The sequence below is a fragment of the Lygodium microphyllum genome, chromosome 5, assembly GCF_053477565.2.
Source record: "Lygodium microphyllum isolate KBCC chromosome 5, Lygodium_microphyllum_v1.1.10, whole genome shotgun sequence".
Taxonomy (NCBI): domain Eukaryota; kingdom Viridiplantae; phylum Streptophyta; class Polypodiopsida; order Schizaeales; family Lygodiaceae; genus Lygodium; species Lygodium microphyllum.
Genome location: NC_141139.1, coordinates 99,750,991 through 99,775,683, shown reverse-complemented (window position 1 = coordinate 99,775,683; position 24,693 = coordinate 99,750,991). Strand labels below are relative to the sequence as shown.

The 24,693-nt window shown below is 42.3% G+C and overlaps 1 protein-coding gene and 1 pseudogene across 3 annotated transcripts in view; one reads left to right on the top strand and one right to left on the bottom strand.

Annotated features, from left to right (window-relative positions):
* Positions 1-21,386, bottom strand: part of LOC148036192 (uncharacterized) — a 44,993-nt gene extending 23,607 nt beyond the window's left edge. Inside the window, exons 1-7 of one of the 3 annotated variants that reach the window (XM_087678202.1) lie at positions 20,983-21,386; positions 20,721-20,813; positions 17,737-17,779; positions 17,546-17,615; positions 17,357-17,402; positions 17,167-17,265; positions 16,986-17,054 (exon numbers count right to left, since the gene is read on the bottom strand). In XM_087678202.1, the coding sequence (XP_087534328.1) occupies positions 16,986-17,054; positions 17,167-17,265; positions 17,357-17,402; positions 17,546-17,615; positions 17,737-17,779; positions 20,721-20,729 (336 nt within the window). In that variant the 5' untranslated portion in view covers positions 20,730-20,813; positions 20,983-21,386. Of the gene's footprint in view, positions 1-7,273; positions 7,449-7,566; positions 10,885-16,985; positions 17,055-17,166; positions 17,266-17,356; positions 17,403-17,545; positions 17,616-17,736; positions 17,780-20,720; positions 20,814-20,982 lie in introns of those variants that run through there. The other 2 variants (XM_087678199.1, XM_087678200.1) reach the window with 2 other exon arrangements.
* On the top strand, positions 5,673-6,909 carry LOC148036193 (uncharacterized; annotated as a pseudogene).
* Positions 21,387-24,693: the final 3,307 nt, after the last annotated feature.

Here is a 24,693-nt window from a genome sequence, read left to right as displayed (position 1 = left end):
TTCGTTTATCCTCCCGGCTCTAGGAGTCTTCAATACATGATGTAGCCGTTCGTTTATCCTCCTGGCTCCAGGAGTCTTCAACATGAGATGTGGCCGTTCGTGTATCCTCCCGGCTCCAGGAGTCTTCAGCAATAAAATCATCTGTATGTGGAGGTTCAGATTCTGACTCGTCCTCTTCAGACACGCCCATGGCCTCCAGCAACTTAACGATAACTAGGTCACGCGAGTTCGCATCCGACTCCGTGCCATACTGAGGGTCACCAACTCGCGAGCTCGCACCCGGCTCCGTCTGGCCCCTTTTTTCCTTCAGGGCCTCTGCCCATCACAGCATAGCCTTTGCCATGTCGGTCTTCTTCGAGACGGTACAGACCGATCTCCCATGTTCAGCATCGTCTTGCTCATCTTCATTTGCTTCATAATCTGCATTCTGCTCCTCATCTTCGTTTTCTTTTTCAGAACTGGACTCCGTACAGTCATCTTCATTTGCACTGGACTCCGCAGAGTCATCTTCATCTTCTTCTTCTTCTCCTGTTGTTTTATCACCATTGGACTCCGCAAAGTCATCTTCATCAGCACTCGACTCCGCAGAGTCGTCTTTATCTTTACTTGACTCGTCCAAGTCATCTTTATCATCATAAGGCTCTGAAGAGTCATCGCTATAATCACTGGAATAATCGTTGCTTGAGCTAGAACCAGGCTCTCGACGACATGGTTTGGGTTGTGGGTTTGGGTGGGTAGTTAGGGTCGACCTGGTCACCTACTGTGAAGTTGGACGTAATAGATTTTTCTTCTGAAGGTCTGACATTGGCAAGCCGCCTATAGCAACATCTGCACCAAAATCTCAAGCAATCCCTCTTTTCAGGGTGCTTTCATGATCCAGGGTATCCGAGTCGCCCACTTTCAAAAGATAGTCACCACAATGTGCAATACCTGCATTCACAATTTTTAATTCATCATGGCATAACACCAGGTCACTGCAGACTTTTTCGATGCGCTGGTCCAGCTCCGACAACACCGTACCAAGGGGCTTTGTTTTGCCATTGAGTTTATCCACCTTGGTTTTACATAACCCCACTTTGAAAGACTCCATCTTCAGGTAATCTAATAGGAGGCCTCTCCTCTCTGCATACCTCCGTTCAATTTCTGCTTTTCTGAAGGCAGCCTTCGATTTTCGCACAGGAGAAATTTTTCTTTTACCAAGCTCACTCGCTCGGGGGTCATCACGCACCAGCCGAGGAGCTTGCTCTAATACCAAGTGTAACGGACCCTCCTTCTGAGGCCCGTTATGGGGCAGGCAACACCCACCCCGTGGAGCTCGCCTCATGAGGGATCACCCTCTAATCAATGGTCCCACAATTTTGCAGAAGCATATCACGATACGACACGGAACGCAGAAGCGTAACATGTCATGAGCAGTGGAAGGTAACACGTCACGGGACAAGGTAACACGACACGGAATGAAGGTAACACGGCATATGTATAGACTTTTCCAGTATAGCTGGCCCCCCGGCCACTGCCACCTTAGACACTACACCTCCTACTGACAGGCACCATGGAGGAGACATCATTAGGTGGCATCAAAATAGACAAAGCTACAGCGTTGTGCAGAGCACGACGCCCTAGGGTACCTACTCGGCAATATAGGCATGCTCATATGCGACACATTTGCATCACGATTGCTTGTTACAGACAAAAATTACCACGTCGAGTCAGTCGGGGGTCGCTTGCAAAGTCTTGGTGGATTCCATACACAAGAGGGAGATATTCTATACTCTTCATTTTCCATTTCAATTTATCATGTTGACCTAGACATAATTTTGTTTTCTTCTCTGATGAGAGATGATGATGCCAGTTGTATTAATCATAGTTGTCAGGTACAAAAGATACGATACGGTACGGTACGATAAAAGATGGTACTAATTGGTACCTTATGATTTATAAGGTACGGTACGATATTAGTATTTTATTAACAAAAACCATAAATCATTAAATGATAGATCATAGAATACATATTTAAAGTAGAGATAGCCATTTCATTACAGAATAAGATGAATACATGAGGGTGACCATCGCGGTCGTATGGGCTACGCAAAACATGCGATACAACTACAGTCTAGTATATTTGATACAAAAAAAAATAGAGACCTATGTCATATGAATGATGAATCTATGATGGGGCAACACTATCATCATCAGAACCATCTGAGTGCTCATCAAGAGAGTCTGAAGATGACTCCTCGACATCCGATGATGAGACAGACTCATACTCATCCTCACTGATGAGGTTACCATCATCATCAAATGATGGCTCCCTAGGCGGCGGCTGTGTAGACAAGGGGGGGATGTCATCATAGGCACAGGATGTGAGCTACTAGAGCCCCGCCTTACATATGTCTGCAAGCCACTCGAACGACCCCTCCTCAATGATGGAGGGTGTCGAATGACCATGCCCCTGCTACCACTTACTCGAATTCCTTGCCCACGAGCACGCTGATTGCAAGTGTCACGAGTATCTGCTACTATAAGCTTTCTATAGAGCTCTGTAAAAAAAATCTCCTCCTCCTCGTCCACCTCCTTATGTACACTCGAAAGAGTGTCGCCCGTCAACTTGAATGTATCAACATTCACCTACACAATGTAGTGATGCACGTAAGATTAATCATTGTAAATGCTAAAGTCTAAATTGTAAAGTATCAAGTTTAAACTTCAAAGTTCAAAGTTTAAAAGTTAAAACAACAAATTTTAAATGTTATGGTTAAATGTTTAAATTTTACCTCCTTCGAACTACCCACGCTCATCATAGTCCTCATCATGTGTAAGTTAGTGCAGCAATAGACTAGCCGCTCTAACTGTCGTGTGCTAAGCCGATTGCGAATCTTTGTGTCAATGAGAGAATAGGCACTCCAGTTTCTCTCACATGCACCCGAAGAGCAATCCTGGGCAAGGACCCTCATGGCTAAGGGCTGAAGGGTCTCCAATGCGTATCCAAAGTTTTGCCACCAAAATAAAGGCTTCACAAGTGACTCTCTCCTCCAACAAGTGGGAGAAGCAAAAGCCACGTGCCCTCTCTGATCTGCATAGCATCCTAGCTCCTCTAGCACTGCATTGTGGTCATCAACAGGGACCACACAAGTCAAATAAGCAAGCTGGTCTGAACGAAACTCTCTATCATCCATGACCGCCGGTGACTTATAGGTTGGATGTACCAATGCGGCAAAACCATGGATGGGCTTATGCATCCACGCCCATCTCCTCTCTGCTATCTCTAAAACATGTGCACGTTATGTCTCTGTGATCACTATACAAGCACGTGCCTCTACCAATGCCGCTCTAAAGAAGTGAGCGAGAAGGCCCATGGTGGACCCTCGCAATCACTCATACGTAACACCCTATAAAAGGGAGTCACAACAATGACAGCGGCATGGCCTTTTTGCCAAAACTGCTCATTAAGGCACAAGCACTGCATGGCTTTGGCCTCCTCTGTCTCATGCTCATCCCACTCATTCCATAGAGTGGACACCACTGCGCAAGGCGGACCGCACCTCATAAAGGCGCTCCAGCAATAACCACATGTAAGCAAAGCGAGTTGAAGAAGACTTCTTCAACTTCAATGTGCTATGCTCATGATACATCGCAAGCATCTTTACCTTTACCGTGAAGAATGTGACAATTGATGTAGCCAAGGTTGCACTCGTACGTCGAACAGACAGGTTCGTACCATACAAACCGTACGATACATATCCATATTGTTTCGTATGAGATTTTAGACATGTTTTGGCCACGTATCCTGCGGGACAAGGCGAGGTATCCAGAGAGTTTCCGCATGAAACGGGCTGGGGAAAAATGCGCAAACTCGGCACGATTGATCATCTGCGACACACACACACTCTTGCAAGTCTTGACTCCCTCCTCAGCCCTCCCTCTTGTCTCCAAGACTCCAAGGCTGCATCAAGCTCCCATCCCCTCCAAGCTCCCTCTTCCTCTCTCCTCTTCCCCTCTTCTCTTGAGTCTTCCTCCCATCCTCTCCCTTTTCAAAGTTCGTTCTTCTTCGAACTTTCCAAGTTTCCCCGATCCCCTCCCTCTTCAAGGCTTAAGCATCATCTCACTCTCTCCTCTTCCCCCCATCCCCTCCCTCTTCAGGCATCACCGCCGATCGAAGTGACAAGTCTCGACTCTCTCCTCTTCATCAGGCCTCCGGCCTCGCCTTGGTACCATGACACGCGAGAAGCATGAGGCCTTCAACTTGCACGCCATCCATGTGGAGAGGGACACAAAGAAGTCCACCAACTCCCACAATTGGATATGCAAGTATTGCAGGAAGAGCTACACAAGTGGTGCAACCTGACTTCTCCAACATCTTTCCAAGACGGGGGGCAAGTCGCTCCGTGCAAGTCGATCCCTCAACACATTGCGGACGAGATTCTCGCCAAGATGAAAGGGGGATCCACTAGAGGAGGAGATGGCGGATCGGCGGAGATGACATCTACATCTATGCCTACTCATGAGGAAGCCTCAAATGTAGGCCTATCTTCGACCGATGCAGGTGAGGCGTCCACCATTGGTGGTTCCGACTCCACATCCACTTTGGGCTCCGGCATTGGCAAAAGGCAAAGGTTAAAGGCTCATGTGGTACCGGAGAGGCAATCCTCTCTCTCTCAAGTTCCCGGTCATACATGTGGATCGTTTGCCTTTCTTAGAGAAAGGCAACGACAAGCCGATGTTGAGATTGTGATCGAGTGCAATCTGGCATTCAACATCCTAAAGCATGAGCAATGGAAGAAGATGGTGAGAACCATCGCCAATGTGGACCCATGTGAAGGATGGAGTGGCATCTCATACAATGATATGAGAAAGAAGAAGATTGATGAAGAGAAGGAGAGGATTGATAAAGCCCTTGATCCTATTCGGGCCGCATGGACAAAATACGGTTGCTCCATTCTCACCGATGGATGGAGTGACTGTAAGAAACGGGGTATCATCAACATACACATTTCATGTCCACTTGGCACATATTTTTTGCGGGCCGTAGACACCGGCAAGAGAGAAAGAAAAACGACCGGCCCATTCATCTACCGTCACATTCGGCAAGCTATCATTGAGGTACACATTGTCTTTTTAAAGTTGCTTTCATTATTCATGAATCATAATTAGAATTTTCAAGTCATGATTCATGATTCATCTCTCCCCGAAGCTTTTATAATTTGTGCCATGTATGATGTGCTTGTAGGTGGGCCCGTTGAATGTGGTGCAAGTTGTGACCGACAATGCATCCAATTGTTGGTGCATGGGCCGAGTTTCCTTCGATCGTATGGACTCCATGTGCAAGTCATTGTTTGGACTTGCTCCTGGAGGATATCGGGAAGCTAAAATGAGTGAAGAGGGTGGTACACAAGGCTACATCTGTTGTCACCTTCTTCACGGTGAAGGTGAAGGTGCTTGCGATGTATCGCGAGCATAGCAAACTTGAGTTGAAGAAGCCTTCTTCAACTCGGTTTGCTTATATGTGGTTATTGTTGGAGCGGCTTTATGAGGTGTGGTCCCCCCTACGCCAAACAGTGGTGACCACTCTATGGAATGAGTGGGATGAGCATGAGACAGAGGAGGCGAAAGCTATGTAGTGGCTATGCCTTGATGAGCAGTTTTGGCAGAAAGTCCGTGCCATTGTGATTGCCATGACTCCCTTTTATAGGGTGTTGCGCATGATTGATTACGAGGGGTCCACCATGGGCCTTCTCGTTCACTTCTTCAGAGCGGCATTGGTGGAGGTACGGGCTTGCACGATGATCACAGATTCTCAGCGTGCATACATCATAGAGATAGCAGAGAGGAGATGGACATGGATGCATAGGCCCATCCATGGTTTTGCAGCATTGGTGCATCCGGCCTACAAAGTCGCCGGCGATCATGGATGACAGAGAGCTCCGGTCAGATCAACTTGCATATTTGACTCGTGTGGTCCCCATACATGACCACAACACAGTCCTAGAGGAGCTTGAATGCTATGCAGATCAGAGAGGACATGTGGCATTTTCTTCTCCCACCTGTTGGAGAAGGAAGTCACTTGTAAAGCCTCTATTTTGGAGGCAAATTTTTGGATATGCGCTAGAGACTCTTCAGCCCTTGGCCATGAGAGTCCTTGTGCAGGATTGCTCTTCAAGTGCATGTGAGAGAAATTGGAGTGCCTATTCTCTCATTCACACGAAGATTCACAATTGTCTTAGCACGCGACAGTTAGAGCGGCTAGTCTATTGCCGCACTAACTTGCGCATAATGAAGGCCATGATGAGTATGGGTAGTCCAAAGCAGGTAAGCACCTAACCATAAAATGATAAGTCAAGTTTAATTTTTAAATTTGTTGGTTTCAACTTGTTACTTTATAGTATTATACTCAACAATTTAGTATTTATAATCTATTATCTTATGTGCATTGTGTAGGTGAATGTTAATACATTCAAGTTGATGGGCGACACTCTTGCGAGTGTACATCAAGAGGTCGATAAGGAGGAGCAGCAAATCTTTGCAGAGCTCTATAGAGAGCTTATAGCAACAGACACTCGTAACACTCGTAGTCAGCGTGCTTGTGGGCAAGAAGTTCGAGTTGCCAGCAAGGGCATGGTCATTCGGCGCCGTCCGAGATCGACGAGGGGTGGTTCATGTGGTTTGCAGACATATATAAGGCAGAACTCTAGTAGCTCTCGTCCAGTCCCTAATGATGACATTCTCCCCTTGCCTACAATTAGACCGTCATTGCCTAGGGAGCCATCATTTGATGATAATGGTAACCTTATCAGTGAGGATGAGTATGAGAGTGCCTCATCATTCGATGACGAGGAGTCATCTTCAAACTCTCTTGATGAGCACTCAGATGATGATAATGATGATGATGCTGATGATAGTAATGCTTCATGAGTCATCCTAGCCTCTAGGCCTCAGCTCTCTTGAGTCTCACCTTTTTGTATCTACTTAGTACTATCACTAATGATTGTATCCAGTTTCACTCATTGATGATTGTATGGTGTATCCAGTACACTGTACCATTACCCGTATGTTTGCTGCTCACATGTGATTGCGAGGGCTTTTTACCTCATGTATTCAGCATATTTTGTAATGGCACTGCTAGTTTCACTTTAAACATATATTCTATTATTTATAGTTTTAAAAAAAATAAAGTTGATTTTTTTTTCGTACTAATATCGTACCGTACCTTACAAAATCTTAAGGTACCATTTAGTACCGTACTTTATCGTACCGTACCATATCGTACTTTTTATACCTGACAACTATGGATGTAGCTTTGCAGACCACCCTCTTCACCCACTTGAGCTTCCCAATGTCCTCCATGAGCAAGTCCAAACAATGCCTTACACATGGAGTCCACACAATTGTAGGGAACTCGGCCTCTTCAATGCATTGTCGGTAACAACTTGCACCACATTTGAGGGGCCCACCTACAATCACAATTTACAAATTACAAGTTATGTATAAATCAAATTTCAATTATGAATCACGATATTATCATAATGAAAGAAAGAGAAACAAATTTAAAACGAAAATTGTAATGTATACCTCAATGATAGCTTGTCGAATGTGGTGGTAGATGAATGCACCCGTCATTTTTCTCCCCCTCTTGCCGGTATCTACGGCCCGCAAAAAGTAAGTGGCGAGTGGACATGAGACGAGTATGTTGATGATGCCCCGTTTCTTACGCTCACTCCATCCGTCGGTGAGAATGGAGCAACCATATTTTATCCATGCGGCCCGAATAGGATCAAGGGCTCTATCAATCCTCTCCTCCTCTTCATCAATCTTTCTCGTCCTCATGTCGTTGTATGTGACACCGGTCCATCCTTCACATGGACCCACATTGGCAATGGATTTTACCATATTCTTCCACTACTCTTGCATTAGAACATTGAATGCAAGATTGCACTCACTCACCGTGCGTGCAATTTCAATGTCCGCAAGTCATTGCCTTTCTCTAAGAAAGGCAACGGATCCACGCACATGATCGGAAGCTTGAGAGAGAAATGATTGTCTCTTCGGCACCGCATGAGCCTCCACTCTTTGTCTTTTACCGGAGCCGGATGCGGATGTGGAGCCCCCACCACCAATGGTAGAGGCCTCTCCCGCATCAAGATACGCCCACATTGGACGCTTCCTCGTTAGTAGGCATAGGAGTTGGTGCTGATAAGCCACTTCCTCCTCCTCTTGTGGATCCCCCTCTCATCTTGGCGAGAATCTCCTCCACAATGTTTTGAGGGATCTCCTTGCATGGAGCAACTTGCTCCCCCGTCTTGGAAAGATGTTGGAGAAACCGAGTTGCACCACTTGTATAGTGCTCTCCGCAATACTTGCATGTCCAATGGTAGGAGTTGGACTTCTTTGTGTCCCTCTCTACATGGATCGCATGCAAATTAAAGGCCTCGTGCTTCTCACGAGTCATGGTGCCGATGACGAATAAAGAGGCCCGAGAGAGAGAGAGAGAGAGAGAGAGAGAGATGCTTGAGTCTCGACTCTTGAAGCTTGAGTCTTGAAAGTTGAAAGGGAAGAAGATTCGAGAGGCCCGAGGGTTGGGGTAAAGTTGAAAGAGCAAGAGTGAGAGAGATGGAATGGGAGATGAGAATGGCAAATGCTTTGATAGAGTGCAGGATAGAGGGGATGGGAGATGAGATTTGAGAATGACAAATGCTTCGATAGGGTGCGGGAAAGAGGAAGATGAGAATGGTAACTTGTAAGTACTTGCTGAATTGGTGTGGAAGCATGGAGGAGAGGAGCACCTTTTGTAGATGAGAGAAGGGTCAAAGTTCAAAGTTCAAACCGTCAAAGAAAGAAGGAATCCAAAGAGAGGGCTGCAAGCTGGAAGGAATCCAAAGAGGAGAACCTTTTGCATGCTTGGATTTTGGAAAAGGGGGTGGGGTGAGGTATCCAAGGCTTCCCACCCCCCCCCCAAAAAATTGATTACTGAAAAAGCGCAAGTACAGGAAACGCGGGAAATGTGGGATGCGGGACGCAGGAAAACGCAGAACGAGGACACGCAGGCCAGGTGGCCAAAAAAGGCCTGTTTTAACGTACCAATTCGTACCGAACAGTATCATATGGATCGTACCGTACGGACTATTTCGTACCATGTACGGAGGCAACTAAGGTATTAGTTATGATCTCATAGGCCATTCTAGCCTTCTAGAGACGTTAATAGATCTTTCTTTCTTTCTATGTTTCATCTCATCAGCTCAAGATCAAGACAAGGAGAGCATCCCATATCCCCAGAGACAATCAGACCTATAGACTATGCCGGGAGGAGGTGGACAGTGAGGAGCACTATGTACGCAAATGCAAAGCATGTAGTATGGCCCGAGCCAAATACCCTACACTTTTTAGAGAAGTCACTTCCCCCAAATCAATTATGGAGTCACCAAACCAACGCCGCTTGGGCCAGTTCCTGATTGAGATTCAAAGGTTCCACATATGATCACTACAAGATGCAACTATACATAGGAGAGGGAGGTAGCCACAACTCACCGACCTCTTCCATGCAATGACCACACACATACTATCTGCACGGAGAGGGGTGATAGTTAAGAGAGCTAAGAAGATCAAAGCAGCACACCAACCATGGAAACCAGGGTGCCAAGCACAAAGGCTACATCAAAGAGAGAGAGAGAGAGAGAGATCCACCGGCAACATGTGCAATACCTCATAGAATTGGGAGATCAGGCTAGATACTACCCCTACCCTATATTATCTCCTTAGGGATGTATGACATTCTCTACCCACCGATTTCGACTAGATGGAGCTAGTGATCATTGTATCTCACCCATGCTTAGCTACACATCTAGATACACGTTGCTGCATATATCCTCTTATCATCCCTCTATTGTCTTCCCGGACAGACATTACCCTCTCTTGTATATCACTTTAGTCCCTTTTTTCACACCTATGTAAAGAGGTGGGCAACTTGTCTATTTATAGATGAGTGGATCCTCCCAAATTCGGGTTTGACTTATGGGACATATACACTGTCTAAGAACGCATTTCTTTTTTATGAACGTTTGGTTATAATTGAGTTTTGGGGCTGTAATAAAGAGCTACTCCGATTTTAATGTATTTTTTAGCTTAACACCTCTTGGGCCCAAAACTAGAACCACGAAGGCACTAGATAATCACCCCAAGGCATCCCACCCCAAAGCAGCCAAGAAATTGGGCCAACAGTGCACGTTGGCTGCCCAAGGACCTACCAAGACTACAAAGGTAATGGTTGCTCTTGTTGATGGTAGGTTGCAAACAATCAGCCATTCACAGTAGGGCAACATTAAATTTCACCCAATTTTGACAATGAGACTCTAAAATTTCTCTCTACATCTTCATTCTATTCTCTCAGTCAATTCACAACCTCCCTCAAGAGATCTCAGCCAAATTCAGTCCCAAAGGGTGCAATTGAAGAATTTCTGTTGCTAAACCCTAATTTGCAGCAGAAATTACGGTTTACAAGCCACCCTAGGAAGACTACTCATAAATTGGGGCCTAGTACTTGAAATTCAGCAGCTGAAATTTGGGGATTTCAAAGAATTTCAAGAGGCCAGCCAGCCAACATTAAATTTGGGGTAGAATTTGTTTTCCACGGAGAAAATTGAAGGCCGATCCCCAAGCAAATCAAGGGTCAAATTGGTTTCAAGGCTTGTTGGCTGGTTGCTATGGACAGCAAGATGTATTGAAGATTGACGAAGATCAAACTAGATCTCAGTGTACTTCAGCCTTTAGCAACACAAGTTAAAGAAATACTGCAAGGGGCACCACTTTTGGGATTAATAAGGTGTCTACTATCCAAGATTGATTGGTAACATTTGTATCTCGGTTTATGTGAATTTGATGCTTGTTGTAATAAGGGCTTCATCAGGTTATTCACCACCCTATCCAAGAAGGAAGATTGGTTTCACATAACATCACAATGCTCGCAATTTTACAAGTGGCAAAGAAATGTTTGAAAATTCTAGACTTATAAATTTCAAACTAAACAAAGGTTCTTATTATTGAGAACTATGCTCAGAAACGTCGTTTTTTTGTACATATGTCACTTTTTTTTTTTTCTTGGAAGACTTATACCACACAAAATAAGTCCTAGCATATTGGTCATAGTCTCTAACACTTCAATTTGATCACTTACATATCTCGCATACGAACTAGTACTTTACACTATGTCATACATTGACTTACTCTTGACAAATCACATAAATCATTGAATAACTCATCCGATAGACACACATTGAAATCTTATGCTCTTGACAAATCACATAAATCACCGAATAACTCATCCAATAGGCACACATTGAAATCCTATAGCATTGAAGAACCTATTTGTTTTCACACTTTAGATACACAATGTCTCGATATCCACCCCCTCTAAACCTGCACATCCTCTAGCATGTGCCCCTTTCTCTTCTACAAGTTCAAGGTCTTCACCATCTTCTATAAGCTCTGAATCTTCTTCTTCTTCAATATCCTGCTCTGCCTCTTTATCTTCAAGCTCAAGCTCTGACTCTTCATATTCCTCTGATTCTCTACTCTTGAATATCTTGATTATTTCACCTACAACTGGCTTCACCTTTTAATCCATTGTTTTGTACTTTGTCTCAACTCTAGCTTCAGCCCTATTTTCCCCATATGACTCTTCATGCATCATAAGTTCAGCAACGACTTGAAACATATCCAATGAATTTATATGTATGATGGTAGACCCAATACTTTGCTCTATTTTTAGCATAGCTGAAATTTCTAAAACTATGTCTACAAAAGATACCCCACCATATAATCTTGTATTCTGTTATCTTTGCTATTGATTCTTGCATAGACAAAACCATCATCCAGAACTTTAGTCTCCATTTGTGCTGCAATAATAAATGGCTGTCACAAGATCACTAGGTATGATGAAGAGTCTTGCACAAAGAAATGTTGATCATCTTGTACATCTCCTATGGTAATCTTCACGTTTGGATAGGCAACATATAGGTCTTTTGTGGAGTTGTTGGTTGCCCATATCCTCTATCCATGGTCGACATCCATAGGCCATCTTCTATTCTCATAAATACTCTTCACCATGACATGTATCTCTGAATCATGGTCTATCAATGCAACACATAAGAGTTTCCAGCTCTCCAACCTTCACTATAGTCTCTATGGTAGCACGATCCCAATGGTTCTTGGAATAATGACCCTTGGGTATCACCCCAAAAGCCACTTCATCCTCTATATAGTACATAGGTCGTACATCTCTTGTATTTTTACTACATATCATAGTCTTCTCTACAATATTGTTCACTTTAGCATTGTCTACAATAAGCTCTGCTTTTTCACAAGTAGCCTCTGCATCTGTATCATGTTTAGAAATCAGCTATCTACCTTATAAACCTATTTCTTCTTCACTTTATATTATAGTCTAAGTTGTCTCACCTACAAAATGTCTTTCTTTTTATAATGTCTATTCTTCATGGAACTCTCTTTGCTATTCCAAGGATATTACCTAATGCAAACTCAACTTTGTTATTTAGAATCCTCTCTTCCAAAGCCTTTTTAAGATCTGTAACCATCTCTATGTTAAAGAGCAGCTTGTATCCTAGTTACTTTCCCTTTGGCTTTTCCTGTATCTTTCTTTCTATTGTTTCTTCATCTATACATCTTCCATGTTCTACTCTGGACGACTGGGTCTAGCAGGAGGAGTAGATTGCTCACGCTCTGAACTACCACCCCCTCTAGTAACCCTCTTTGAGGTCCCTAGATTCCTGTCATCTCTTTTTCTTTTATCTTCCACTAGTACGTATGTGTTCTATTGCTTTACAAATAAGCATAGACTCAATCCCACCCAATCTTCTCTCTAATACTCCGACCTACATCATTTACCTGCCTTATAGTACTTTATCCTTACTTATAGTCTACATGGCATGGATTCATAACTCTACTCTCTTGCCTGTACTAGAAACTAGAGATCTCTCAATTTGCAGTCCATAGGTAGCAACATCCACAGCTGCATATTCATTCCGCACTACAAGATCTTCAAGAATCTTTTGCATACCTCTCTTTCAAAAGTTTGTAAAAAGAGGCATATCAATTTCATTTGCATGAACTTTCCATCCTTCCAAAAAATCAAATTCTTTCTTAAAGCATCTCTATAAGACTTGCAATCTCTGCACTCTATGCTCTTTACTATCACATCAAATCCAACGGCGGACAAAATCTTCCCTAGGCAAGGTCTTCAAAGTAAAGCTTTCCTTGACTCTTCAAGCTTAGCAAGCTTGATTTATAAATCAAGCATACTTTTAGTAAGTTCACCCATGGTATTGTCTTTTAAAAAATCTACAAAAGGCATAGGAGGCACTTGCCTAATCATCAGCTCTTACACTCATGATCGACTGGGCATAGGCCTAGGCATGGCGAACAACTCTCTTTTTCTTTGTCTCTTTACTAGCTTAGATACAACATCCTAGACATCTTTCCATTCAGTCTTTATGCCCTGCTCTGTAGTATCATCCTCTAACACAGCTTATCTAGCTCTAGCTACAATAGAGGGTCCGTAGCTTGTAAAAACAAAAAAAAATCTCTATAAGCAAAGATAATTACTCTACATTGTCCAATTGATCAAACTTCGTCTCATACTCTCTTTGTAGCTCTAGAGCAGAAATGCCATTTGCAAGTTTATGAATTGTCTCTAAGAAAATCCATTTGGTTACTCTGTCTGCATCCTCTATGAAATACTCCTCTTTTAAGATCCTCTTGAAACCAACCCATGTATTTTAATTTTCCATTATTTGTGTAAATGGACTCTATGTGGCTCTAGAATTGATAAGAATCAACCATAGTAAAATATATCGGCACATTATCTACCAACACACTAACCAGCTCTTACTTCTCTGCATAACAGCAAAGAAACCTGGAAATATTTATGTTGTCGAAATTCATCGATGCAATCACTTCTTCCAAAGCCCTAGTAAGAGCCTCTTCATGTTTGATCAATTCGTAAGTCCTCATGAAATCTATGATATCTATTGTCCTAACAATAACTTCATCTTCACTAGTTCTCCCATCTTGTAGACTCCAAGGTAGGCCTTTCACATCAGGTTGACCAAATATCGGGGACTAGAAAGGTCTAGGACTAAATCCATTGGGGATCAAGGAAAAAAAAGACAGACAGAATAAATAAAACTGCAACAAAAACTCTTGAATACACTATAGTACACAAGAAACAAATAAACCCAACAAGCGATTGTATTACTCTTTTATATAGCTACAATAAATCCCTTCAAGTTGAATACATTGCACCTAAGATGATAGCTTAGGCAAACTCTGTCTAAGACAATAGCGCAGCACCACTTTTTCATCCTTGAAGAGAATACAACAACAAATACAAGGGAAACACTTGGAAATACTAGTAGAATACCCTACCAAAATAGCCCAAATATGCATAAAACAGCCCAAAACCACTTCAGTCCTTCTTTGGTAAATCCCTGTGAGATCTCTTTACAATGGCTGAGATCTCTATTTATAACCATTTACAGCAATTAGGCCTTCTTTTCACTATTGCTTTTTCTATATTCGTTTTTTCTGTATTTGGCTACCACTTGTTTCGACCATAACTTTTGCATATAAACTCGGAATAGAGCCATCATGGTACTCAAATCAAAGCGAACAGACCTAATCAATAAGCCAACACGTGCAGAATTGTAAAAATCCTCTTAGGATAGCTGAAAACGCCGCACTTTTGTAAATGTGTCACTTTCTGATTTTTTTCTGCTTGGAAGACTTGTACCACTCAAAATAAGTCCTGGCACATTGGTAAATGATCTCTAACAATTAACTTTTGTCACTTACATGTCCGGCATATAAGCCAGTACTTTACACTATGTCATACACTAACTTACTCTTGACAGATCACACAAATCACTGAATAACTCATCCCATAGGCACACACTGAAATCCTATAACATTCAATAACTTGTTTATTTCCACACTTTAGACACAAAGTGCCTTGACAACGCACTCTTGTTCTTTCATTTCTTTGTTGTTTTATCTCAGTCATTTTTCAAGCGATAGGATTACCTATAAAAGAATCTACAATATCAAAGATCATAGAACAAGGTATCATATGCATAATCGCCTACCTTTAAGTTGATGGATTTTGAGTTGAAAGGACAACTAATAAACAACGATTGAATGAAGGATGTAGCCTTCTTTAGCTGCACCACCAAGCTAGGGAGGAGAATAAAAATCAGTCGCGTAGCAGCCAGAAACGTCAGAAATGTTTAGGAACGAAACGTCAGAAACGTGTTTCTTAAGTTTCTTTCAAGAGGGGGTAAAATAAGAAACACAGGTTTTTTTATATAGGGATTTTAATAGTTTTGACTAGGAAAAGAGGTTCTAAACCTCTATGAAAATCTCTCTTAAACAAAGAATGGCCAATTGAGCTTGAGTGATAATAGAGTCAATTGAGAATAATGCGTTACATATCCATGATCCATTATTGAATTGTCACTTATGTCAAAGTTAGTCTTTGGACAAGCTATACTATGGTTTAGAATTCAAATATTATGATTCATACATATCATACAAAGAAGATTGAAATTAACATGTAAATAGCCTATCTACAATATAGACTGAGTCAAGTTGCAACATCATGATTCTCATTTCAAAACAAACTGACAAAATGTCAAAATCGAGAATGAATCATAATATATCATAAATAACTCATAAATGAGACTAAAGTCATATAATATTCAACTCTCAAGACAAGAATAGATACTAGATTAACAAAGTCCAATAACTAAACAAAATCACAAAAAAATCAATCTCTCGTCCAAAATCTTGAGCCCTCACAAGTCATTACACATCATCATCATCATGTTTAATATTGCCCGATAGTTTTTGTCAAAAAAACCATGTTTTGGGTTCCAACTCACCTTTTTTTTTTTAACACCCACATTTTTTACTCTCAAAAACATTTCGTACTTTAAGAAACGTTTCGTAAGTTTCAAATTCATAGGAACATGTTTCTTAGCTACTATGATCAGCCAGATGAAAGCAAGCCAGCAGCCACTCATCACTAGCCTAGAGGAGGCTCGATGATAGCTTCAAGCCTATGAAGATTTCTCTCTTCATATGGCTAATAGTTCATAAGAGTTTGGCAGTTAGTACATGGCTCAACTATGGCAAAGATCCCAATGGTATGTGTGAGATGCATACATTTAGAGAAGACACAAAGGCACTATGGGATTGTCCCAAAGCTCATGAGGTCAGGAGAGGAGCCCTTAGGATGGTCTTTCACAGCACATCAAAAGGACTATGATAGTGACTTAAGAGGCAATAACTTGGATCACAAACAAAGGCCCGACATGTGGATATGAGGACCCTGAAGGAAGCTGCTCTTTTCTCATCATTGGCCAACATTTGAGTAGAATCCCCATTCTAGATTATTCGTGAGTATAATGGCCTCAAGGGCACTATCATACATGGGAGTTGATTCCTCAATTCATTTGAACTATGAGGTGAAGCCATGCTATTGACCTTCAAGATGTTTCCATTGCCCAATTTGGGCAGAGATCATCCATGTGCAGGGTGGTTCTAAAAGGATGAGAAGGAGAAGAGATGCTTTCAAGTGGACATGGGATCCTAGCACTTATTTTCATGTAAGCTCGACCTATGGTCTCACATTATAACCCACGAAATTGGTTGTTCATGCAACCATTGTATTTATGTTGTATTTCGTTGCTTTTTACAAGGCCTTAAGGCTTATTTGAACTATGCACTATCACAAGGGATTTTTCCTCCAAGGTGTCATTAATAGAATTTTATTTTCTCCTCCTTTAAAAGATAGCAATTCAATGAAGACAATAAATAAAGAGCATTGCTAATTCTATCAATAAGTTCGTGCAGGCTGTTGATTTGAAATGTTGCTGAATTTATAAAATATTTAAACAATCAATATACAAGATTAGGAAACTGACCTTTCTATAGTATAGTGTATCTTTAGCATTGTAACTCATTGCATTGCTACAAATAAGCAATAAGTCATTCTGCAGTAATGGCCAACAATCCCAATTAGTGATCTCATCCACTCCGCTTTTTTTAAAAAGACTTTTGGAACATGATTAATTTGATGCAACAGATATGCAAAGCCCTACAGACCTCAAACATCTCTAATGAGATATATGCTCCCCCGCTTATCTTTTTTCGCATGGTGCCGAAATCCATTGGATTCTTAATGTAATCATAATAATCTGGTACCTAACATTTGCATAACAACAAGTCTAACATTAGTGTAACTAGATCAGAAATCAAACCACAAAGACTAATCAAAAGCAGCTTAAAAAGTTACCTCCTTGGGGTCAACTGGTTCAGCGAACATTCCATAAGTGTCTTTCCTGGAATTAATAAACCAAACAGACTGATCAAATGAAGCATCTCAATAACTTTTGAAATATTGCAAAAGAGGAGAACCAACTGCTAGTCTCAAGCCAATTTTAGGTTTTAGATATCAAGATTTTAAGACATTCAAAATACTTACTTTTGCAATTTGTCTAAGACTCCTTCTAGCACACTGTTTGAAAGTATTGTCTCCAATGGAGAAGTATTCTCTGTACAGGCATGAAACTTGACTGAATTATGTCTGCCCGATTCACAGGATGCTGCTATCCGCAAGGAAATGCAACCCACACGAGGAATATGATGGCTAATCTCAGAAAACAAGAAACTCACTTGAACTACAGCTCGAGTGATCCAGCTCAGCAAGTCCTTTATCCTGTTGAGCAAAAGAACTGAAGTTACAGAAAATAATAAACTGCAGAAAACTTGACAATGTATAAAGTATTTTGATTTAGCACTAGCATACAATCTGGCCTGTTATATTGTTACTTTAGCAGTTTGAAGACCCAACTGTAGCCAATGATTAATGCATCCTTTGTTGCATATACATCTTGGGCCCAATATTTGCAATGCAAAATGTTTTGTTTACTGACATGAGCTTGTATATGCTTTTGGATGCTCTCAGTAAGCCAGTGATAGCTCATTAAGCCACAAAGATCCAGCAATAGAAATTCTGTCAGTTAGCCATCCTCCTCTCAATTGGTGAATAATATTTGGTTATTCATGTTAGCAATCATGATTGTCATGCCTTGTCATCTCCTGCCTGTGAGCCTCAATCTGAGTCAGACGAGGACTTCAGGAGCTCTAACCTGTCTATCACTTGTTTTGATGGAGGAAGTAGCTCATTCTAGAGCAGCCATTTCATTGCCTTTTAATGCATTTTCTCCTCCAATCAGGATGATGTTTGCATTTCCTCAGCAGTTTCTACATACACCAGTCTGCCTTCACCTACCGGACATGGTCCATATTTGCCAAGATATATTTTAGGCCCCAAAGTACAATCAGCCAGTTTTTTATGGTTGTGCCTATATATTTGGCACTCCTCCCACTTGGCAAACACATTCTCCCATTCTTCCCTTGCAAGTTTTACAGGTGCACACTTTGACTCCATCCTTGTCCTCTATCTCCGGTGCTGCCGTTATCATCAGCCTAATCCGGTGCCCTCACTGGCACTGTGGGCTGCGTGCAAGGATTGATCAGTCCTCCTTCTATATTCAGCATTTGTTCCTTGTTCAATGCAGATCATTTTCTTCTCTTCTTGCAGTCTCTCTATTCCATTGTCTCTATGTTCTTTTTTTTCTTTCCACTGCACACTCTTACAATTCAACGCCATAGCTAGAGATATTTGACATCATGGCACTCATATGAACTAAGTTGAGGATCAATAAAGAAAAATACATAATATATTCTTGCCCCTTAGGTGTTTTTAAAAGGTTTTCTATTACATCCTTGGACATCCAAATGGGCGCTTGTAGCATTGGTCACAATGGTCATGAAGTGACTTAGTGCGAATGCACTAACAACACTATGGGGTTAGGGTAGCCGAGTCCTATTTTGTAGGACTCAAGGCCCTATTGTGCACATTCACTGTGTGATCACCACTCTTGGACTCTTGGCCCAAGCCAACACATCCGTACACCAGGATGGTGTGGGCTGGTGGAATGGATGCCAACCCTTGGGATGTGGTCGTGACCTGGAGTGCTACTAGCTCCCCGGCTTGGGGGTGAGCCCGTTTGGCTCGCAGGAGCAGCAATGCACACTAAGCATAACAAGAAGGGAAGCTAAGATCAGAGTTTCCACTGCTACAGCAGCCCCAAAAGGAACAATTTTGCTAGTGATTCCTTCATTTTCACCCCTTCTGAAGACCATTTCTGTTGGCAAACCAATAGTGAATCTCCTCTTTCTGGATACAATTCAAAGTCAAAAGGGAGGAGCAATAAGCATGGAGAAGTGCCAAAATGTTGCAGCAATAATCTCCTCTTACTTGTCAAAATTGCTCTCTGACTGCTTCTCCCAGTGAATCCTAGAGTGCCGATCTGCTTTTTGTTGTCTTAGATCATTTGAAACTGTTTGTTTCATGACCCACAATATTACCACAATCATTTACTTCTTCTCATCAAAAGACTGAATGTCTATGAATTCACAAGTGATGAACAAAGTGGCTGCACAAGACTTTTCAATTTTGCTTTTTTCTGTGCGCACACGTGTGTATTTGCATTGGGGAGGAGGGTATATATACTAATTTCATCTTTTGAAAATACCCAATGCTCCAAATCGTGCTTTGTTAACACATGCTACAGTTCCTAGCTTTGCAGCAAGCACTTCTAAGCATCTAAGGAAGCTATCCTAGAGCTTTAAATTGGGAACTCCATCGGCATAGCTGCTTCCTTTATAAAGTAAGCTGAAGGGTGTCACTTATGCAGTTGCCTTGAAGGAACTGCAATACCACTGTAAGGGGTACAGATCATGCACGTATTTTCTTTTTGCATTTTGGCTCATCCCTTCACATGTGGATACTATGGTGTTCATTCATAGTGAACCACCATGAACTCTACCATTAGAATGTGGATAGCTTTGCCGGCTATCTGATAGGTTCCTGCTCGAAAACAAAACCTCTCAAGCCAGTCATTTAAAGCTTCCTATACTGTCCTCACATTAGCTAGTGTGTAATAGAAGTCACATAATAAGGGTTTCCATGCTTGCAATGGTCTTAATGTTTGGTCATCCGACTCCAAGGAACTTGCAATGTCCTCCACTCATGATCTAAATCCTTTGAATCCTCCAATGTGTTGTCTTCGACTCATGATCCAAATCTCTTGATTCCTAATATTTGTGCTTCAATTTTTTTCTTCTCACAGTTTGTAATTAACAATCATGAAAAAGATTTAGGATGCATGTAAGAACCCGAAATCTCACTAGCCAAACTATGCATCCTTAATTTAGAATTAAGGTATTGATGCCAGACGCAGCCATAAGGAAACAAACATATTGAGTAGCATCATTACCTTCATTAGGAAAAAGAGGGTTCCCTTTAGCATGTTAATCAAAACCAAACAATGAGGTGATATATGCAATTTAGACAAGTTAGGCTGCCAACAAAAGAGCGACCTATCTCTCTTTGACCAGCTTCAGCATTGATAACTCTAACAAGCAATCTAGCTCTGATGACTTGAGAAATGTAGGAGGCCTTGTGCTGCCCTATGTATGTAGACAGTGTCCTTAGTGAACTTGTTTGCCACAACATTCTTTTTCTTTCAAATTCAAGAGAAGTGAAGATATTTTGCAGCTTCACAGGTTAGTTTAGCGTATTGACAGACCTGGAACATTGGTGGCAAGTCTGTTTTTCTGCCTTATCTTTTACTGATGGATAGCAAACATCCATTGCACTTGTGAAACTGTGGCAACGGTACCTGCAGGATTGCCACGCTAAATGAGTTGCTAAGCTGGAAAGTGCGTGATTTGCATGTGAGTTCATCAAACATTGAGCAAAGACAAAGCAATCACAGCTCGCTAGCCCTGAGATCGCATAAAACGCTGAAGCAAAAAGTGTTCTAAAAAAACAGACGGCAGGGGAGCAACCTTGGAAAGCTTCTCTGCACGGCTCTGGCAGAGCAATTGTTGCCATTCCTTCACGACATCAGAAAATTTCATAAAGGCATCCAAGCTCTGGTGGTATATTCACATCTTACGTCAGCAAGCTGCGCATAAGATGAACTGTGTCTTGTCTCTACCGAGAACAACTCAAGCATCTCACTGCCGATCAATGATTCCAGAAAGAGGCGTCAAGGATCTATGGTGCCGGAGAAGGACTTCCAACAGGCAAGCACAGCATCTGGCTGTGTGCGATCATGCGATGTCCAAGCCATGGGGTGGGAGGAAGAAAGAGGAGGAGTATTTTTCCATGAAACGGCTTGCATTACATGAGTTGCTTTAAAGAACGAAAAAGGAACATTAAACGAATACAGAAAGGAATCGACGGCGTGTGATCCAACTACGTCTTCTTGTAGGTGTGTTCACCTGCACAACTTTTTTTCCAGTGGGTTGTATAGCCTATGTCTCTCTACTTTAGACCCGGAAGGAGGTAATTGTGTTAAGAGCAAGCCCATGTCTCTCTACTTTAGACCCGGAAGGAGGTAATTGTGTTAAGAGCAAGCCCAGAATATAATAGGCATAGGGTGGCTCCTTCCCAATTGTTCCGTGCATTGACATGTTTGGATCCCCATGGCCACATTTGATGAGCCAATGGTGGAGAAGCTCCTATTCCTCCTAGCCCCCTAGGTCTTGTAGAAAACATTAGGTTCTAACTAGGATCTAAGTGCCTAATCACTGTGATGCAAAAGAGAGAGAAATAGAGAGAGAAATGAAATGAAATGACATGATATGATATACTAACATCTACAAAAGGCCAAAATGACCTATGAGACCATGAGTTACAATCATGTGTATGATGGTACAAATGTCTGGGCAAAATACGTAGCATAAAGCCAAATAAGAAAGGAAATTAACTATGGCTATGTGTAAAACATAGAGCTCTATCTAGTAACAATGAGCTCCAAATGGTACGATCTCATGTGGGTATGGAGGGCCTAGATCTAGCCTGAGCAATAATCCCCTGTAGCTGCCTATGAAGGTGTCGTCAGTGTCTGTGTTGAGACCTAGGATGTCTGGATCAACTAAGCTGAACGGCTTGATCAATCAGTACTCCTTGTTTGTGTGTGGACTATGGTGATGAGAGAGTCTCTCATGTGGACTGGGTTTGTAACTGTACTGAAGTCTCGTGAGTCTCCTTTGCAAAGAAGTTTGTGAGCTGCCTCTGTAAAGGGCCACAATGTCCTAGAGCATTTGTGCTCCTGAGGTGCACGTCACAAAGCTGTCGTATCTCGACGAGAAAGAGGCCAAGGCATCACTAATCAGTAAAATTCATGACTGTCTTGCAAATCAATCTAGTGTTTGCTACCTCTCGCATAGAAAAGGTGGGCCCTGTGAATAAGACTCTTAGGTATGTATAAGAGTCCACATACTCTAACTCCTCAGGTCCATATGTGAATGTAGGTGTTGATCTCCTGACCCATTGTGGTGTAGTATTAAATACCATCCACTTGGTTTTACCAAGGTTCACTAAGAGCCCACTGTCCAAAGTATAGGAGTGTAATCCATCCAAGTGTTTCTGTTGACACTCTAGAGAGTCATCAATACAATATCATCCACATACAATAGGAGAGGTATCCAAGTGCAAACTAGTGGAGCTCCTCTATCTTCTTCTTGTGAAATATCATTAGCGATCCCATCAATGTGCAGTCCAAATAATGTCAGAGAGAGGGGACATCCCTACTTCACCCCAATGGTGGAGCAAATAGGTGTCAAAAGTCTCTCAGGTGTCCGTTGTAACGTGTCCACCTGTTATCTTTAGGACACGTCTTAGCAGTCCATCGGAAAGGACATCTAGAAAGCTCCGCACGGCACTCCATGGAATGTTACGAGGTTTGTGATCTAGGACTTTCCGCGCCTGCCACGTAGCGGAAGTATTCCGGCCGCTCCCACTTTGGACCGACCTGATTTAGGGTTTTCCTATTGGTCATCTCCTAACGGCAACTAACGTCGAACCCAAGCGAACTACTTTATGCAGAAACGCCAAGTTCGAAGTGGATTCATGCTGCACTTGGTTCAAGGAGAATGGAAAATGAGAGGGATGCGAAGCTCAACCTCTCTGCCATAAGGCATAGTCCCATTCCGTTCCCTTAAAACAGCGTAAATCGAGATCAGTTATAATTCTATGTCAACGCTCTTGTTGTTCGTGTTCGTTGACAATCTTCTGGCTGTCCATCGTGATTTGAGAAAAGTTCCCGGCCAACCGGGACCACCCATCCGTAGGATGGACCTATGGCCACATCCACCACACTTTCCTCGGGTTGTTTTAATTATCTAATTATCTAACACATTTAGTTGGACATGTAACAATTAGCTTCTTTAATTAGCCTGTTAGGCACTAGTTCTTTCACGTAATCATATCACTTAACATAGAAAAAAACAATGTCAAACAAGTTCCTTATTAACAAGTTATCATATTTATCTTTGAAATACAAAAAGTCTAGCCCGTAGGCTTATCCACAATCCACCCGAAGGCTATCCAGCAATCCACATGGATCACTCATCCAAGTTTCCGCCCGTAGACTAGTATGCGGGCCTCGAGATCCAATCCCGAGTCACGTTAGCCTCTTGTGTAGGGCCCGGAAGGCGAGGGATTTACGGCCAGAGCCCCCCTGGCACCCAAGCGTCCTCCTGCTCCAAGTAGCGCTCAATGGAGAGACCTCTCGCAGTGGGTTCGGTCCACTTTCCCGGCGCGGTTAACAACCCCCTTGGTTAGGGTCAGGCAGGTAGTCGGGGGTAACTGAAGCTGCCTCTCCCTTCATGCCTTCAACCTGAAGTATTAGATATCCATTTATCTTTTAATTCATTGATCAAATAAAGCCAAACAGTGCTCTTAAATCTGTAACAAGCACAAACATTTCCATTGGTCGTTTTTGTTGGCAAACTGCTAAGAAATGAATCCTTCCTTTCGAATGCGCCCAGCACTCGATCCGGGATGACTTGCAACTTGGCAAGATCCCCTATATCCTAGGTTATGGCGTACCCATTAACCCGACTTGGTCAAACCTTAGGTTCATAGATTATTCCAATTTATCGGCTGGTCTTTTGCTTCCAAGCAATCTTCTTTACTCAAGAAAGATACTAAATTAGGATGATTATTCATCCTCTTGCAAGATAACTTGCGTAAAGACCTGCCAACCTCATTGCGAGAATTGGCCATTCCCTTGTGATCCAATCACAAGATCATACGACTCCGCACTTGTTGCACAAGTGTCGCATCGAACTATGAGACTATTCTACTCATCGAATGGAGTCACGAAACAATCTGTTCCTAATTACATTAGGCTGATGTCGTCAATCCTAGGGTTTCAAGTTCCATCTTTCTAGTGTAGATTCTTAGGGACAAACCCTAGATCACTTTTCAAGTATGTTCCGCTGTCCCTACATTCGGTGAATGTGGGCAAGTATTTAGGGTATAGAAGTTTCAAATTTAGCAATACGTGCAATTAGGTCACGTATTAATTCCTAGTGAATTTCTTGGAATTTAACTCTTTCTAAACGAGTACTCCGCGGTTTAGGTGTTTAGGTTTATGCCAATTTGTTTAACCCTTGAAGATAATTAAGTTATCATTTCCATAAACACATGACTCGTTGTCTACGCGTAAATTGATTTTCAACCCTAACTTATCGATTTAAGGTCAG